The sequence below is a fragment of the Phoenix dactylifera genome, chromosome 2 (assembly GCF_051530095.1).
Source record: "Phoenix dactylifera cultivar Ajwa chromosome 2, Ajwa_hap1_PhDact_Kaust_v1.1, whole genome shotgun sequence".
Classification (NCBI taxonomy): Eukaryota; Viridiplantae; Streptophyta; class Magnoliopsida; order Arecales; family Arecaceae; genus Phoenix; species Phoenix dactylifera.
In genome coordinates, this window is record NC_143191.1 from 1,206,416 (window position 1) to 1,223,913 (window position 17,498).

A 17,498-nucleotide genomic window follows, 5' to 3' on the forward strand; every position below is an offset into this window, starting at 1 on the left:
CAGTTCAATGACCTTCAATCAGGCCTACCCAACTCATAATACTTTCAATCACTGCAATAATTTTCAAGCTTTGCGTCGGTGTACAAGTTAGCTTGGGGCAATTTTCAGATATTCCTTATATCTTTGGGATATATCAAATAGCTCCTTGTACTTAATATGTAACATTTTTGCTTTTTGATGGTTTACTTGTCGGTAACAAATTAGCCATCCAAAATGAGAGGATTATTTTTCAATTTTGGTGAATAAGGTTTGAAAAACACATAGAAGCAGTAAAGAAATGGGGATCACCAATTTATCATCATAAATCATAGATGATTAATCATAGAGTGTAACTGGAGTGGTTGAAAGAAAGTAAGAAAAAATATGCTTATCTTAAGACTTGCCTTTTTTATTATTATTATTTTGGATTAAAAAAAAAGACAATTAAACTCTTGAATTACACTTTAACATTTAATTTTAGTAAATAAGGTTCGAAAAACACGTATAAGCTATAAAGAAGATGAAGATTACCAATTTATCATCATAAATCATAGAAGACTAATCATAAAGTGCAACTAGAGTAGTCGAAAGAAAGTAAGAAAAAAATATGCTTATCTTTAAACCTGCCTTTTTTATTTTATTTTGTTGGATAAGAAAAGAAGACAATTAAACTCTCAAATTACACTTTCATATTCAATTTTGGTAAATAAGTTTCGAAAAACACATATAAGCCATTAAAAAAATGATGATTATCAATTGATCATTATAAATCATAGAAGATTAATAATAGAGCATAATTGGAGTAGTCAAAAGGAAGAAAGCAAAGATGTGCCTATCTTTAGATCTGCCTCTTTTTTATTATTATTTTGGGGTAAGAAAAGGAGGCAATTAAATCCTCAAATTATACTTTAAACCCACCACGTCACCCAAGACTAGGTGGCTGAGTGATGGCGGGCAGTTAGCAGATCACATTACTTGAAATTCTAAACTTTTATACGTAGACATCTACGTACAAATTATAAAATGGGAATAGGGATGGATCACTTTCCCCCCCTCCGTTAATATGGTCGAGTCAGCTCCTTTCCAGGTTAATTTGCGGGCTTTTCTTTTTACCTTGGCGGCCCCAGCCCCGCGGCAATGATGAGATCGGTCCCCTCTTCGCTGAACTCCTATGCTTCTTTCAATCCAAGAACACGACGAATCCAACCCTACGGTTACTTCCTCTCCTCTCCGATCCACTTCGAAAACTTGGAGCTTTCCATGCCGACCTAAAAAACTAAGAGACCCTTTTTGTTTCTGCTCACTTTTTCGGTCGATCTTCAGGAGATATCTGCCGCGCGTTCGAGGGGAAGAAGATGGCGGTCAGATGTTCGATTTCTTCGTGCCAAGGACGCGGCAGTGCTGAGATGTCGCGGCCCTTCCAGTGCTTGGATGGGATCCGAACCCTTGCAGAAAGTGGTCGTTTTAAGGTTCCACGATTCCAATTTTTCTTTTCTTTTTCTTCTTTCTTTCTTTCTTTCTTGTGTCTGTGTGTGTGTGAGATATCGGCTGGATAGCATCGTAATGCATGCTTTCGTGGCTCTTTTTCCTTTTTCTTTCTTTGAGCAAATCAAGAATGAGGCAGGAATGGACTTTCCCGTGCTTGGATGGGATCCGAACCCTTGCAGAAAGTGGTCGTTTAAGGTTCCACGATTCCATTTTTTCTTTTCTTTTTCTTCTTTCTTTCTTTCTTTCTTGTGTCTGTGTGTGTGTGAGATATCGGCTGGATAGCATCGTAATGCATGCTTTCGTGGCTCTTTTTCCTTTTTCTTTCTTTGAGCAAATCAAGAATGAGGCAGGAATGGACTTTCCCGTGCTTGGATGGGATCCGAACCCTTGCAGAAAGTGGTCGTTTAAGGTTCCGCGATTCCAAATTTTTCTTTCTTTCTATCTTTCTTTCTTTTGTGTGCGTGCGTGATATTAGCATCATCTGGATAGCATCGTAATGCGTGCTTTCGTGCCCTTTTTTTTCCCTTTTCTTTCTTTAAGCAAATCAAGAATAAGGCAGAACGGTCAAATAGTTATGTTTTGAAATGTTTATAGAACAGTATCGCGAAAATTTATGCACCTTGGGGTAATACGCTACAAATGGTACTGAGCAACGTGTCACTCCAAAACTGCATTATGCTGTTAAAATTCAATGTCCTGACTCATTTAACAACTGAAAGCTAAGCCATCCATCATCGTCGAGTTGACATGGAGTTAACAGAGTAGAAAAACATGCAGGCTTTATTCGATGACAATTTAGCAGGAATTTTATAGCCAATGAAGTCAGTTATAAAGTTCATGTTCATGAACACATTTGCCTTTGACTTGTTCTTGTCCCTCATACAGTCATACTCCTCCATTATCCTACTGAACTTCTGATAGAAGTCATTTTATGGCGTAAAGTAATTAAAACATAGGGATTTCCAGTTTTCGACTGAACTAGTGCCTCCACTAGTCAGACATTGCTCTTGGACTGTTGGCTCATTTGTTTTCTGAATTAAGGAGATCTTTTCCTACCGTAAAGGAAAGCAGAGAAGCATTTCTACAATAAGCTGGTAATTTAGCTTGTTTGGTGCGATAGAGAGAGATAGTGTCATGTTGGGTGTACAACTTTGTATACCTCTCTAAGATGGCTGTCCATACTCACTTGGGAATATACCAAGAGTTTGCAAAGGAGGAGTTAAACCTGGAGTAGTAGAATCAGTTTTTTTTTTTCTTTCTGCTTGTCTGTAAATGATTTCATTCATCTGTTTATCATTTTCAATATTTATCAACCTGTGTCTCCTTTTCTTCTTACTAATTTTAGGAGTTTTTGTTTTTCTCTAAACATTCTTTGCTGTTAGCATCTCTGAAGGCACCTTGTTTCGTTCAAGTATGCATCAATTGGCAAGAATCTTTTTTTCTTTCATATATCCAACAACAGATAAACCATCTTTTTCTGATTTTCAGAATCTGAAATAATTCGCAACAGATAAACCATCATTTTTTGAGGTCGTGCCTTGGTACAATAGTAAGATTGCTCTATTGTGATCTAGGTCTCATGGGTTTGAAATATGGAAACAGCCTCTCCACGCATAGGGGTAAGCCGTGGACATTTGAGCCTTCCTTGACCCTGCAGTGGCAGGAGCCTCGTGGGTCATTTTCTTTTAAGGGAAAATTCAATTTTCTTTGATCTTGAAATCCCCTTTCTACTCACTCATCCTCAAATGAAGGTTTGAAGTTTTTATGCTGATTAGGGACTTCTTCATTCTTACATTCTCACATCCAGTTTGCTTCAGCATCCAAATATTGCCCTGTAAAATATTGCAGATTTATTAATATTTGCTATTTTCCCCCTTTATCAAAATTGCTACAAGATCTAGTTAAGACTTTGGATGGCTAAATATCTATGTTGTTTTGGCTCATAGATACTAAATTGTTATTTTTGATGCTTGCTCTTTTCTCACTATTATATAGCTCTACATGACAGGCATGGTTCTTGGATCAGTTTGGAGTTCTTCATGATGGGAAAAAACCATATCCTGGTGCCATTTCAACATGTATGTTTATTTGTTTGATTTGATTTCTTTTTTCTTAATTTGACAGTGATTGTTTATTCACCACCTGATACCATTGTACTTATTAATCAGTCATTATGTTATAATAGTAGAAAAGCTAGCATATCATGGCGCGAAGATGGTAATCATAAGTAATTCTTCTAGGCGAGCGTCTACAACCATAAATAAGCTAAAGAGCCTTGGCTTTGATCCTTCTGTTTTTCTCGGGGCAATCACTAGTGGAGAATTAACACATAGAAGCCTTGAAAGGTCAGTCATTTCTTAATTAGAATATGTTCAAGATATGCTTCATATTTTTGACTCTAGTTTAAGAGCTATGCAGATCCTAACTTTGCTACATAGTCTTAAATTTCTTAAAATTGTGTGATAAGTATCCTAGGAGTCGTACATGAAGTAAACATATACATACGAATACTGCTTCCAATAATCTCAGCAAAAATTTTTGGAAAAATTCGCTTAAATTACTTAGTTTCAAAAGTTTTCATGGACCTGGTTGGAATACCTGAAGTATAATTTTGGATTGTTCCCATCTTTACTAATCACCAACCATCTGAACAAAGTAAAATGAATTCAGTTTGGGATCTCCTTAACATCTTAAAGTTTTTCTTTTTTTTTTTTGTCGGGGGGGGGGGGGGGGGGGGGGTGCGGGGGGTGAGGGGGGGTCATGGTGATTTTTGACTATCGGGAACTGTTTGATTCTCTAAATTATCCTTCTTCCTGGTAATAACCCTTGATGCTAGTTGTTCTCTAATAACCTTCAGACCTTCAATGCTTTCCTTTATGTTATCTTCTATTTGCTAAATCCATTTGGTCTTCTTTCTTTCTTATATAACAATTGCTTCTATACTCTTGGTCCTTGAAGTCAGAATTGTTTGATCTGGTACATGTTTGTTCTCTATACTAGCTCAGTATGTTGCCTAGTTGATACTAGCCTTAGCTGTTATCTTTCTTTATTATGTCCTTTAGGGGAAATTGACACATTCTTTAACTACATGTTTGATATTTTAGCCTTAAGGCAAGCTATGCTGTTAATTCTTTGCTAATTGGTGTGACTTGGGGTTTGCCCTAGTGGTGACACCCCTTTGCATTGCAAATAGAGGTTTTAGTTCAATTCTTTTATAGTGAGTTCCCAAAAATTGGGATGTGGATAATATAATGGAGGTGGGTCTCTCTCCTTCTCTCTCTCTTAAAACAAAAATGCTAATTCCTTCAAAAATATTCAGCTTTAATTTTTTTAAGGTCTTTTGACTTTTCCTCGCATTTCTTGATTAGATATTTTCCTTCCCTCGCTTTTATCTGGCCTTAAGATTCCTGTTGGCTTCATGTCCTGTTTATTTGGATTGAGGTTTTGCTTGTACTCCTTAGGTGTCTCCTTACTATCAAGGTCTATTTTGGGAATGACCGATCCTTCAACTTATTTGGACTGATACTTGAAATGTCATTCTGTTTGCATCATTTGTACTGCTATTAGATGCATTATATTGGCCAGATGGGAATGGCTCAGCCCACATGCATCATTTGATGAAAGCACTCCAGTCCAGTCGCCTCCGATCAGTGGCTTGTCAACCACCGGACCATTGTTTGTCTAATTTCTTGAGTCATGTACCACTTTTATTTTTAGTAGCTTGTTTTTTGTTGCTTTTTCCCTATCATCTGTTTTCAAGTCCTGACACACTGCATCTTGGTGATATTCCAAGTTTCTTTTAAAGGATGATATGGAACATTTTGCATGCTTGCATTTATATATATTTTTGCACTCCGTATGAAGCCACAGTCATTGTTTGTCATCATCCTTTATAACCTTTTGTTCAGCTTATTGGCTGGACACACGAATTAGTCACTTTTCCCATGCCATCTGACACCCTTTTTTGTCACTCATTGCTCTTTGGTTCTTCATACTTGATATTTGTACTCAGGTTGACTTTGCTTCACACTCCCAATAAACTTGTTTGATGTTAATTGTTGCCATTTTTCCTTTCATCATATGCACTAGGTAGTTGACCTCCTCTTGTTTTCACTACCATGTGATCCTCAGTTTTTGAGTCTTGAGTTTTCACATGAAATATATCACTCTTGTGCCTTATCTAATCTATCCACTTTAGCAAGTTGAGATATTGTTGTGAAAATTAGCTACCTTTTCCTATGCTATACAATATCAATAAATGGTACATCTCACTATGATCATTTGTTTGCAAAGTTTGACGTCATTTGACTGGAATATCAAGTTGCTTTTTTGTACCTCAATTGCTATTATACCTAATTGCCAGTTATTTGCCCGTTGAGCTGCTTCATTTAGCGTTTTTGAGGGTTTTCGTCATGAGTCACTTTATGCCATTAACCTTTCTCTTGCTTTGTCTTTTTGCTTTTCATTTTAAGGCTAGACCTCAAGTTGGCAAACATAAAGTGTCTTCGTTATTTGTCGTTACAAATCATGCTCCATGGAGATTTTCTAAATAATACATTTGCCTGCCTGCAAAAGTATCTTATTACCAGAATCACATCTTCTCATCTTCTCGCCTGGTTTTTCCATGCCAAGGGATAAATTAAACCTTATGGTTTTTCATTTTCTTGTAATAAACTTTTGGTAAAAGGAATTAATATCAAGAAAAATTAAAAAAGCTCATAGTTTAGAAGATGTTTAATAATCTATTAGATATCACTTTCAGTTATTATATCAAGGATGGAAGACCATAAATTTTCAATCAACCCCCAAGTCATTATCCAGAAGTTTAGTAGATAATATGTCAATTTGAGAATCTGAATATGCATATAAATGGTAAGAAGACTGATCAGAACACTGCAATAAACATTTAGTGGCTGTTGAAGCGGCTTTTTATGAATTAGACACTAGGAAGATCTTGCATTCCCACGAAATGATGTTGACTGTTACTTATGATGTGATTAAAATAGGAGGGATGATTCATGGTTTGCGGCACTAGGAAGATCTTGCATTCACATGACCTGGAGTGATCGTGGTGCAATATCTCTCGAGGTATGTTCACATCTTTAATTTTCTTTGGTCTTCCCTACCGATATTTGCATGAATTTAGTGTCTAGTTATAAGCATAATTTTGAAACGACATACTCGAGACTTTTGAATTTCGAGTAATTTGGGATAATCGCTACACGAATTGTCTTAAGCAGATATTTTACTCAAGGGCTTTACAATGCCAATTTCCAGTATTTGCAGTTGATGGATTTACTTCTATCAAAATTAGGCTCGTAGATGAGCTTGAGTTTATGATCTTCTATGGTTTGTGAATCTAAGCTTATCATGAACTTCCCTTTTTCTGTAATTCCTTTTGGTTTCGTTTAAAGGATCAGAATTGGACTATGTATATTATATATTCTGCCAAATGTTTTATTTTTGCTGAACCATGGTTGCGTTGTCACCTTAACCTAAAGGGTTTGTTTTATTGAAATTTATCTAACAACATCGAGGAAGGTGGCTAGGACCTGAGGATAATGTGAGAAGTGCAAAAAAGCACAGGAAACTGAGGCCAAAAAATAAAGATATTGACCTTTCACTCAGGAAACCAAAAATGTGATTTTTTTAATTCAAATTGCTGAGCTTAAATGACCATTGATAATCGGTCCTTTTAAATACTTAGATGGATCGACAGCAGAAACAGTGATTTACCTGTTTCATTATTCTTTTCTAATAAATTTACACATTTTTAAGCAGACAATTAACTCATCTCAATATCTGTAACTTTTTAGGGCTTAGGCTTGCAAGTTGTGAGCAGTGTGGATGTTGCAGAATTCATACTGGCTCATGGCACTGAAGCACTTGGTCTTCCTTCTGGTGATGTAGTCCCTGTGGATCTCGAGGTTCTTGAACAAAGCTTGGAGCTATGTGCCGAGAAAAAAATTCCTATGGTGGTAGCAAATCCCGATTATGTGACAGTTGAAGCTCGAGCTTTGAGTGTTATGCCTGGTATGGTTGGTCATATGTCTCATTGATCTTGATTTACGTATGATTCACATAACTTGAACTTTATAACAGAGACTTTAATTATTGTAGTAAATGTCATGTAGAGGGGGCAGGGGAGAAAACAACTTTTGCTTCGAGTAGTTTGAATAGGAAATGTGCTTTTAGTCTTTAATCCTGAAAGAATTTTCCTTATTTTCCATCATGTACAATCATTCAGTTTGAAAAATGAAATTACATACTTGTGTTTAGTGGGTCATTAATTTTTTTCCTCTTCCTTCTAGGTACACTGGGAGCTAAATATGAAAAACTTGGTGGTGAAGTCAAATGGATGGGTAAACCTGATAAGGTAATGGGTTAATTTTTGTTTTAGTGGTTGTTACGGCATTTCAAACTGCTCTCTATCTCGCAATGATAAAATTTCTCCTTCAATCATACTTTATTTTTCAGTCAGGAAACTTTTATGCAGATATATAGGAATTTCCATAGGTTCCCATTAAAATCATAATATTAGGTTTTTTAGTTCTGAACTAGTCAGATTACTAGACAAAAGCTGCTGACAACCCCCTGAATTTGGGGCCTTCCCGGGATATAGCAGAAGTTGATGAATATGGATAGTCACTTATAGGCTATCCCTGTAATTTGTTATACAGTCGCTTTGTGGATTTCACATATGGATGTGGGTTTGCTTTTTTGACTAAACTGCATGAAATTTTTTGACTAATCATGGTCATTAATACCTGTATGCATGGTTGATGATTATATGAATAGATTCCCTGCTGCTTACCAGACAACGGTTAATTTGAGCTCCTTGCAGATTAGCACCTCATATTCCATGCATCCCACCTATTTCTAAGTCCTCTTTTTGAGTGTGTTGGAAGAAGAAGAATAGTAGTGCTGGAGGAATATATGGAGAAAATAATCCAGCAAAAAAGAAAAATCACTAATAAGATAAGAATATGAGGAAGATCAATATTTCTTAACAGCCCAGGCTATTTATTTTTTTCCTGTTCTTTTATGATCTTTATATCTTCTTCATTCTTGCTATTTCAATGGGGGAATCCCTAAAATGCAAGTTGTTTCTACTCTTCTTGTATTTCATGTTCCCAATACACCTCCTCTTATTTAGATATTTACTGCTAAGGCTGGTTCTAGAATAGTGCTAATATGTGGGCACCCACACGAGTCCTAATAAGGTTGGTCCTAACCGAATGACTAGGGGCTTGACACCAATGATCTGAGCTATTTGATGTGATCTACTATCTCTAATCTGCTTGCTAGGAATAATTCATTTGAATTCGAGATACCTAGCATATGCATTCAATGATGAAAAAATATGTATTGTTTCATGTTTTTTAAATTATCTATCTTTGTTAGGCAATGCATATGTTAGGGATCTCCAAGTGTCATGATTTTTTGAAAGCTAATTAGAGATAGCAGATCACATTCAAAGGTTCGGATAGTCGGTGCCCAAGCCCCCGGTCGCTTGGTTAGGACTGTGCTTATTAAGGCTCTTCTATGGGCGCCTGCCCCATTCTATGCTTTAGTTTTACGAATTGATTTTCCAAAAATTAGTTTACTACATTTAACTCTTTTTCAACCTTCCTTTTTAGTGAATGAATTTTAAAAAATGGTTTAGTTTCTTGTATTTTGTTTATGGTTTATGTAGATCAATCATGAGTTTGGTATACAACTTGACACTTCATTTTCACAGAAAACATTCCAAAACTATCATGTGATGATTCTGAATTTGAACCTGCCTGGTATAGTCTTAATGCATTTTATGTGAAGAATGGAAGAGTTGTGAATAAGTCTTCTCATTTGAAACGAATTACTTATCTCTTGGTCTATTAGAAAACTCTCTCTCCAGGGATTGTGAAAGATGTTCCACTAGAAATATTCTTGTTATTGGTCCGACTCATATTCCCCAAAAAGTGGATCCCGCTCTAATAGCTCCGAATGCGGAAGATCAAGTTGGTGAGCTGTGTGATGGGAAACCTTCCCACATGGTTCGGAGAGCACTGAAGACGAGCTCGCTTCGCAGATTGGTCCGACTCGTAATTCACTTCTGACTCCGTGTTCGATAGCCCGACCGTAGTTATGTTAATTGTGGTTACATCCTAAGTAGCTTGGGCCATGCTGGTACTGCAAGGATGAACAATATATTTAATTTCCTAAGAATCATAGTGTCTGGTTGTGCTTCAAAATTAGACTATTAATATTGCCCATTTAACATTCACTTGATGCATAAGGAGACCTCAAAACGTATAATTTTGGATTCGAAGAATTTTAATAGTTGTAGATAATGATCAACAATATAGATCTTTTGTTTGAATGGTTGTCATTTTGATTGCTCCATTAACTCTACTATGAAGGATTTAACAAATGTGAGTTTATCCTTCGTGTGGGTGAACATGTGGGTATCTGCAGTTGAGCAGGCTAGTAATCAACCAGGCCTCTTTTCTAGTTTTGATTTTTTAATTGGATTTGTATGTGTTAACATTCAAGTGTATAATGTTTGGATTATATTTTACTAGTCGACTTAGACTTTTCAATAATATCTCTTAGCATTGTTTTTAATGTTTGGTTTGGTGTTCCATGTTTGTTGTTCGTCTCTGTATTTTTTAAAAAATTTTGTATAAAGCAAAAGAAATACTTTTTCCTTCTTTTCTCTTTTTAGGAGAACATATTTTAATTTATTTGTGGTTCAGGAGTGTAATATATCAAACTTTTGTCAGGTGATCTATACATCAGCTATGGCCATGGCTGGTGTAAATGCTTGTGACTGTATCGCTGTGGGAGACTCTCTCCACCATGACATAAAGGGTGCAAATGCAGCTGGAATTGCATCTGCATTTATTACTGGGGGGATTCATGCTACGGAACTTGGACTTAGTGGCTTTGGGGAAGTTGCTGGCACTGATGCAGTTCAGTCTCTGGCTTGTAAATATGATGCCCATCCATCTTATGCTTTGCCAGCTTTTACATGGTAGAACGTTCACTTATGGTAAGTTTTTTTTTTAACAATAAATAAAATATCTTTCCTTTTCTAATCACATTTTGGGCATGTAGTGTTTATCAACATAGCTTACAAAACAAATGGCAATGGAAGATTTCTTTTGCACCTTTTTATCATTGTGAATATCACAAGCTATAATCCTTGGGCTACTAACCATTGCCCATGAGATAATGATCTTCCACCACCTTTTACCATGCCAAAATGAATTCTTTCTCATCCTCATATTTACGGAATCGGGTCAAATGATTTTACACCTAGAGTAGCATGACTTTTTTGTTTTAAATGGCCCTTTATAAGTCACACAGGGAAAAGCAGACTAGTTCCAGGACACACAATGGCTATAGCATTACCTGTTGCTGCATATTTGTTGGTCAAGTTAATCCTTGGTTGCTTTCTATTCATCTTGTGTACAGACAATCACTTGAATACGACAGGTTCATTAAAAAACAATTCTGAACCAAAGATTATAGTTTTTTTGTGATGATTGACGGTGACAAAAGATGCAAATGGTCTTGCATAATCATTTGCAAGTTGTGTCAAATAAAACATATCCATTGTGATCCGCTTGTCTCTTTGCACCTGTCTTTCTGCAGCGTTATGGAAACCTCAGTTAGCATCATGCCTTTCTACAAGGTTTGCGCATAAATGCTCCCAATCTCAGCTTCATAAAATAATGACATGCTACTCTAAATACTTTTTCTGATCACAAAAGTTAAGTTAGAGATTGGCATGGCTACCAGCTTTTCTAGACATTAGGCTATGGGTGGCTTATGGAGTTATCGCTCCCTTGTTAGCAAGATGAGTACATTGCATTTTCATATGTAAGCATAACATGCTTTTTTAATTTCATATACAAGGTCATGGTATGCCCTTTTGCTGGTCTGCTAGCAACTGGATTTTTTTACCCAATTCGTCAAACTTCACCTATTTATTGTCTTTTTAATCTTGTAATAACAGTCTTTTTTGTAGACAGAATTCATTGGTGAAACAACACTCTACATTTTCATATTATAATGATTTTTTGGACCTTTATCATTTTCATAACTCATAAGCATAAGAGAAAAATATGCTTCTGAGTTTCAAACAATATATCATTTTCAATTGAAGTGATTATGACGTTTTTATTTACTCGTTAGAGCATAATCATTAATGTTTAGTCATAAAAGGCATCATCAGCACAAAAACTATGTAGTTAGACCAAGCATGTAATCTTCATGTAAGACATATATCATACCAATTAGATACTCAAAATGAGAGAAATCGATGTAGAGGTGATATACATGACTGTTACTGAATATGTTCACAAAGTCCTTCAATGGCCACCTCCCAAGATATAGTCAACATAGTATCAAATGGTTATATGATACTCGTTCCTTTAATGTCATAGTTATGTTCATAATTGATCTTAGGAGCAGCAACCCAACCTCTGTCAGAAATCAACTCCTCCATTATTTTGACAATATATACAGGCAAAGAAGTGCTTTTTGTTATAAGTAGCTTAACATAGAGAAACCTACCTGATTCTTGTAAGTTTGCGAAGAGATGGTTAAGATATAGGTTGTGGAGGAAGAGCTTATTGGCTGTTGGAGCTGCTGGATGTTGGGTGCCCGGATCATCAGAACTTCAGAAGTGGATTGAGTGGTGTTGAAGGATGGGCCAATTGGTTGGAGAATGGTGCAAAGTCACTGAGGATATCAAGACTGAGAAAGGCACCACGTGTGAAGAGTTGCTAGGGCAGTCCCATGGATGGCAGAAGTTTTTATCGGCCTTCTGAATGTGGCAGTTTTGCCAGAGGATGCCAGAGGTTGTGGAGGTCAAGGATGGGATGGTGAGAGGTGGAGGGAATGTGACAAGTTTGGGAGGTATTCGGAGATAGTTGGTTTGAATACAGGGCAAAATAATCACAAATATGCACCTGGTGAATACTTTTTTCTTGGAGCATGTCCCCTCGACTGGCACCATAACGGGACATGTTTCTCTAATACACGGCCAACATGAATATTTAATCTCGCTGACCGGTGGAGCTAACTTGTGTATGCTTGTTGCTGTCTATTTCCAAATTTTTAACTTTGGTGGAATCACCGTGAAGTATTTGTAGGATGCAATAATAAGACAGTTTTTCCTGGCAACAGTTTTTTTCATGCCTTGGGAAATATCCATCAAAACAGCCTATCTCAGTTTTATCTTCATGGAGATGGTGTTTGCTGGCCGATTTTATCCATGTTAAATCTACTGACTTGTTACCCACCAACTTTACCGGAGGATTTAAAGTTTTTAGAGCAAAGTCAACTAGGGACACTGCTGATTGCACCACCTAGTAATGCTATCAATGCAGTCTCCTGTGCTTGTGCCTGCTTATTAGTTCAGAGCCTTTAACATGTAACCTGGTTGTACCTTGTGTTATTGTGCCACTCATGTTACCTGTATTGCACCTCTGAAATTCATGGTTGGTTTGTTAAACCAGCGGTCTTATATAATTCTGTGTAAGCTAGTGTGTGTTTTTATGCTGCAAATAACTTGTATGAATTAGAGCTCATACTAAACAAATCGCTGGTTATTCATTTTTTAATGTAGTTGCTTTTGGTTCATGTTCTGGGATGGGGAGAAAACTCCAGATGGAAGCTATTGCTTCAGGAAAGATTTCAAGTCGTGCTAGATTGCCGAGCTACTCAAACTTGTTCTTTTGAAGGACTCAAGAACTCCTCGCACTCATGCATGAGTTATTTGTTGCACCTCTCTTATGCTTCAGGGGTTGCTTTTGTGTGAAGAGAGAACAGGATGTCACAAGACGCGTGGGAAATTTGGTTATTTTTTATGGCCAGACCTATATACATGGTGCATTTCAAATATGATCCGTGTGTTTTCAAGGGATGTAATTGAATTAGTTGATAGATTATTATTGTTTTCATTATGATTCATATGTCCTGCTGCTGTAGTGATTAAATAAAATTTTTAGCAAATATTCTCCAGAATTCATAATGACTTGGGAGTTGCACATATGGTCAATTTTTATATTCGTGCAGTACGTGCTGTGTTTATTATGCTATTTTCACCGCCTCTTACAATATGGTTGGTATGTAAGATTGATAGAATGTTCAACAGATGCAAATATTTGGACCTTTGTATATAGCTAATGCGGTTATCACCTTTAGATATTCCGTCCAAGGCATCATCAGCTAGAAAATCTTAGCAGCAAGTAGGGTTGCATGCTGCTCCAATTGAGCAAAAAAAAAAAAAAAATGCAATGTTGGTGTATGCAGTACATCATTAATAGCAAGAGAACTTTCCTTTTTTTACTTTTTGGTTTTCTCGATGAATTGAAAAGGCCGTTTTTATCTTGTTTGATGGGAGGGAATAGTGTAGGGACGAGAGTTTGTGTAATATAAACTCCACCTCCATGTGTCAGTTGTAACGAAGTCATGCAATTGAGCTACGAATATCTTATTCCTTGTAATTGGCATGCAAAAAGGCTGAAGATTATATATATATATATATATATATATATACATACACCAAGTTTATTTGAATACCTTCTTATCCACTCGTACAAAGTGCACCGTCTTCTTCCTACGGGACGGGGAGAGGGGGAAAATGTCATCGCTCCAAATCCGAACACTCTTCCCCAAACCCTTCTTCCAGTTCTTCGCCGCCAGCCCCTCCTCCTTCCCTCTCTTCGTCCACTACCCAAACCCTGACTCTTCCTCCTTTACCCGCTCCTTCTCTCGAAGAAACCCTCGCCGCCGCGCAAAACCCTTCGTCCCGTTAAAAGCATCAGCCACACCCGACCCGAGCCCTAACTCGAACTCCGATCCCGACCCCAGACCTAGCCCTAACCCGACGAAGCCAAAAGGTCGGCGTTCGAAGCCCAAGACCCCGGCGGGAGGAACCGCCACCGCGGCCTCCGGCGACGCCTTCCCGTCGACGATCCCACAGAAGCCGAGGCGCGGCCGGCGGAGCGAGGCGGCGGCGGTGGAGGACTTCGTCCGGGACCGGCTCGACCGGACCTTCGCCTCGATCCGGGAGCAGGACGCCGGGGTCTTGGAGGGGAAAGAGGAGGTCTTAAAGCAGAGAACTATGGAAGAGGATGAGGAGGAGAGCTCGGAGGGCGGGGGGAAGGAGGTGGTGGAAGAGGAGGATCCAGACTGGCCTTTGGATGCCGATATCGGGTGGGGGATCCGGGCGTCGGAATATTTTGAGAAGCATCCGATCAAGAATGTGGTCGTCGATGGGGTGGAAATCGATTGGGAGAGAGAGATGGATGAGGGGTGGGTGAAAGAGATCAACTGCTTGGAGTGGGAGACCTTTGCCTTCCATCCGAGTCCTCTCGTGGTTCTAGTCTTCGAGCGCTACAGAAGGTATTGGATCCGTACATTTGTTCTTTATGTGAGTTTTAATTCGCTTCACTAATGGACTGTTATATCATTAGAGTACAATTATAATTGGGATCGATAAGAGACTTTTACAAATTATTGGATAAATGTTAGGATGTGGAAGAAGGAAACATTATGATGAGGGCACGGTGACATGTTACAAAGTTATGATCAGAATATAAATAAGCAAAATATAATTGGAAAGAGGGTGGATGAGGTGCAAGCCTACCTTTATGGTGTGTGTGATAATCCCAATCTGTTGAGATGGCAGTGAAATGTCTATGAGAGAACATAAGGTCTTTGATTGTATATGCATCAGGTTGTTGAGGTGTCTGGAATAAGTAGGTCTTGCACTAATGTGGTCAATTGGGACAGAATAAACTGATGTGTATTGGCCATGTTTGGTGAAGATCTAAGCCCTTGGTAAGTGGAGGATCTTTTTGAACTGTGGGTATTGTTAGAATCATAAATTCCTTTTTAGTGTTTTTTCTTTTTTGGTTAATGCAACTATTAGTTTATGCATGCAAAAAGTCAAAATTATAAGAACTTATTATCAAATATTAAGCAGAATCCTAGGAGGGGTTTGTGGGAAAAAAAAGAATGTAAAAAGATGTCGTCCAAGAATTAATGTGGAAACCACAAACAGGGTGATCCAAACCTCAAAGATGGTCGGATCCATTTCTTACCTTCTGATTGCCAAGTTCTTATGCGTTATAGTACAATGAGTTTTAATTGGAAATGAAGCACTGGATGTTTTAATCATTAGTGGTCTAATTGATATATCTACCTACTTCTGAAATCTAATAGCTTGGCAATGTTGGTACAACTTTACGAAACATAAGAATGGAGTTCCAAGTAGAACAATATTGGCAATGATTTCAAGTTGTACAAGATTACGTGTCAAGGATATGTGTAAGAACAACAAAAAGCAAAGATGCTTCCAGAAATATGTCATTTAAAAACTACGAATAAATAACCAGCCTAGCTGACCTTATAGGTAAATTGACCTCCACACTCACTTCATACTTTTTCGAGTCCCAAGCTGCCATCTATGTGAAATTTTAAGTGATTAATGCTAGGCATGGGAAACAACATTGAGGATATTTGCCTTAAGTTTGCTATTTAATTACTTGCAGAACTAGCTAAATGAATTCCACTTTCTTGTTAATTTTTCTGCTCCATCATAGGGCAGCTGATAACTGGAAGCTCTTGAAGGAGCTGGAGAAGGCGGCCAAGGTATACTGGAATGCTAAAGATCGACTGCCTCCTAGAGTATGCCACCTTTTCCTTTAAAGTTGCTGAAATGTTAATCCTATTATTCCTCACGTGTCCTTTATTTTTGTCGGAGTTTCCGGGATGTGCTTCTACACAATCCTTCTATTTCTGAAATTTGAATTGACTGTATGCTTTCCTGACATTATCATGTTTAATTTTGTTAAATCATGATGTCTTGGGTTATGTGCTACAGACGGTCAAGATTGATATTAATATCGAGACAGACTTAGCTTATGCTCTTAAAGTCAAAGAATGCCCACAACTATTATTCGTAAAGGGAAACAGGATTTTGTACAGGGAGAAAGGTGTGAACATGTTATTGGAAACCATCTTAGCTAAAAAAAATGTTGTGACCCTTATCCATTGCCTGGCTTTTGGACTTGCAGAACTCAGAACGGCAGATGAATTGGTGCAAATGATTGCACATTTCTACTATAACGCAAAGAGACCATCATGGATTGATCCTGCAGAAGTTGCTCCTCCATTTTGATTTGTTCGTGATTCAGGTAATTCTTGCTTATCAAGATTGCACAGAAGTTGGGCAAGATCTATTCATCCTAGAAAAACAGGCGGCTTGCCGCAACTCGGTTGTTTCAGAGGATGAAACACGCATGTACTTATGCACGAGTTCATATGTGCGTGTTTCTATATTTATTCATTTCTCCATTTCTTTGTGATAAGCACCACAGAATGATATAATTGTCATGTTCCCACGTTCAATTTGATCACAGGGCTGTACAGCTATCATGAGACCTCCATTAATAGAAGGGAACCAGCTTTCGATGCACTCAAACTTATCATGCAGGAGAAACATGTCGAGAATCTGTCATCAACTGATCCTACATCCCTGTGTCGAAATAAAGATTTCATGCCATAAGGTGGTCAAGAAACTTGTCATACAGGAGGTATGCATATTAAGAGGCAGTCAACCGTATGGACTTAGATTGCATGACAATCACAGATGCGGTCTCATCAGCCAGTCCATCGATAAGATTAAGGGCTGAACAATTATTTGACTGTATCACAAATAACTGAATTTGGCATGCTTTCAGATGGAAAGCAACGTTCATGCATTGCAAGCTACTGTGTGCATTTTCAAGATGTTTTTTTTTAAAAAAAAAAATCTCTTAAAACAATTATGCTTGTTCGCTCAGATTGTACAGTGAGGAGTTTGGTGAAATAATACACAGGCTTCTGAATATCAAACATTGCAACCAAATTGTCCATTTCATGCTTATAAATGTCTAAACTTGTCCATAATTTTCTTGTTGACTGCTAAAATCGTAGGTAACATGAACTGAATGCTGCAGCTAGGTACTGTTTGGCCTGTTGGGACAGCC

At 37.7% G+C, this 17,498-nt stretch overlaps 2 protein-coding genes across 6 annotated transcripts; both read left to right on the forward strand.

The window, feature by feature from the left end:
• Window positions 1-1,040: 1,040 nt before the first annotated feature.
• On the forward strand, window positions 1,041-13,485 carry LOC103698870 (Haloacid dehalogenase-like hydrolase (HAD) superfamily protein). 4 transcript variants are annotated; one of them, XM_039114231.3, is made up of 9 exons: window positions 1,041-1,192; window positions 1,303-1,448; window positions 3,476-3,545; window positions 3,653-3,812; window positions 6,474-6,555; window positions 7,284-7,500; window positions 7,779-7,843; window positions 10,233-10,501; window positions 13,088-13,485. In XM_039114231.3, the coding sequence occupies exons 1-8, from the start codon at window positions 1,117-1,119 to the stop codon at window positions 10,485-10,487; spliced, it is 1,071 nt and encodes a 356-aa protein (XP_038970159.2). In that variant the 5' UTR covers window positions 1,041-1,116; the 3' UTR covers window positions 10,488-10,501; window positions 13,088-13,485. The 4 variants fall into 4 exon arrangements, with proteins under 4 accessions (XP_038970159.2, XP_089784745.1, XP_088570980.2 ...); XM_089928619.1 differs by having other exon boundaries at window positions 1,190-1,448; window positions 13,129-13,485; XM_088714854.2 differs by lacking the exons at window positions 1,041-1,192; window positions 1,303-1,448 and adding an exon at window positions 1,462-1,876 and having other exon boundaries at window positions 13,129-13,269.
• Window positions 13,486-14,020: 535 nt separating this feature from the next.
• On the forward strand, window positions 14,021-17,377 carry MRL7 (polyadenylate-binding protein 2-binding protein). 2 transcript variants are annotated; one of them, XM_008790019.4, is made up of 5 exons: window positions 14,022-14,868; window positions 16,071-16,155; window positions 16,352-16,463; window positions 16,545-16,664; window positions 16,890-17,377. In XM_008790019.4, the coding sequence occupies exons 1-4, from the start codon at window positions 14,105-14,107 to the stop codon at window positions 16,646-16,648; spliced, it is 1,065 nt and encodes a 354-aa protein (XP_008788241.1). In that variant the 5' UTR covers window positions 14,022-14,104; the 3' UTR covers window positions 16,649-16,664; window positions 16,890-17,377. The 2 variants fall into 2 exon arrangements, 1 of the variants encoding a protein (XP_008788241.1); XR_015974860.2 differs by lacking the exon at window positions 16,352-16,463 and having other exon boundaries at window positions 14,021-14,868; window positions 16,890-17,027.
• Window positions 17,378-17,498: the final 121 nt, after the last annotated feature.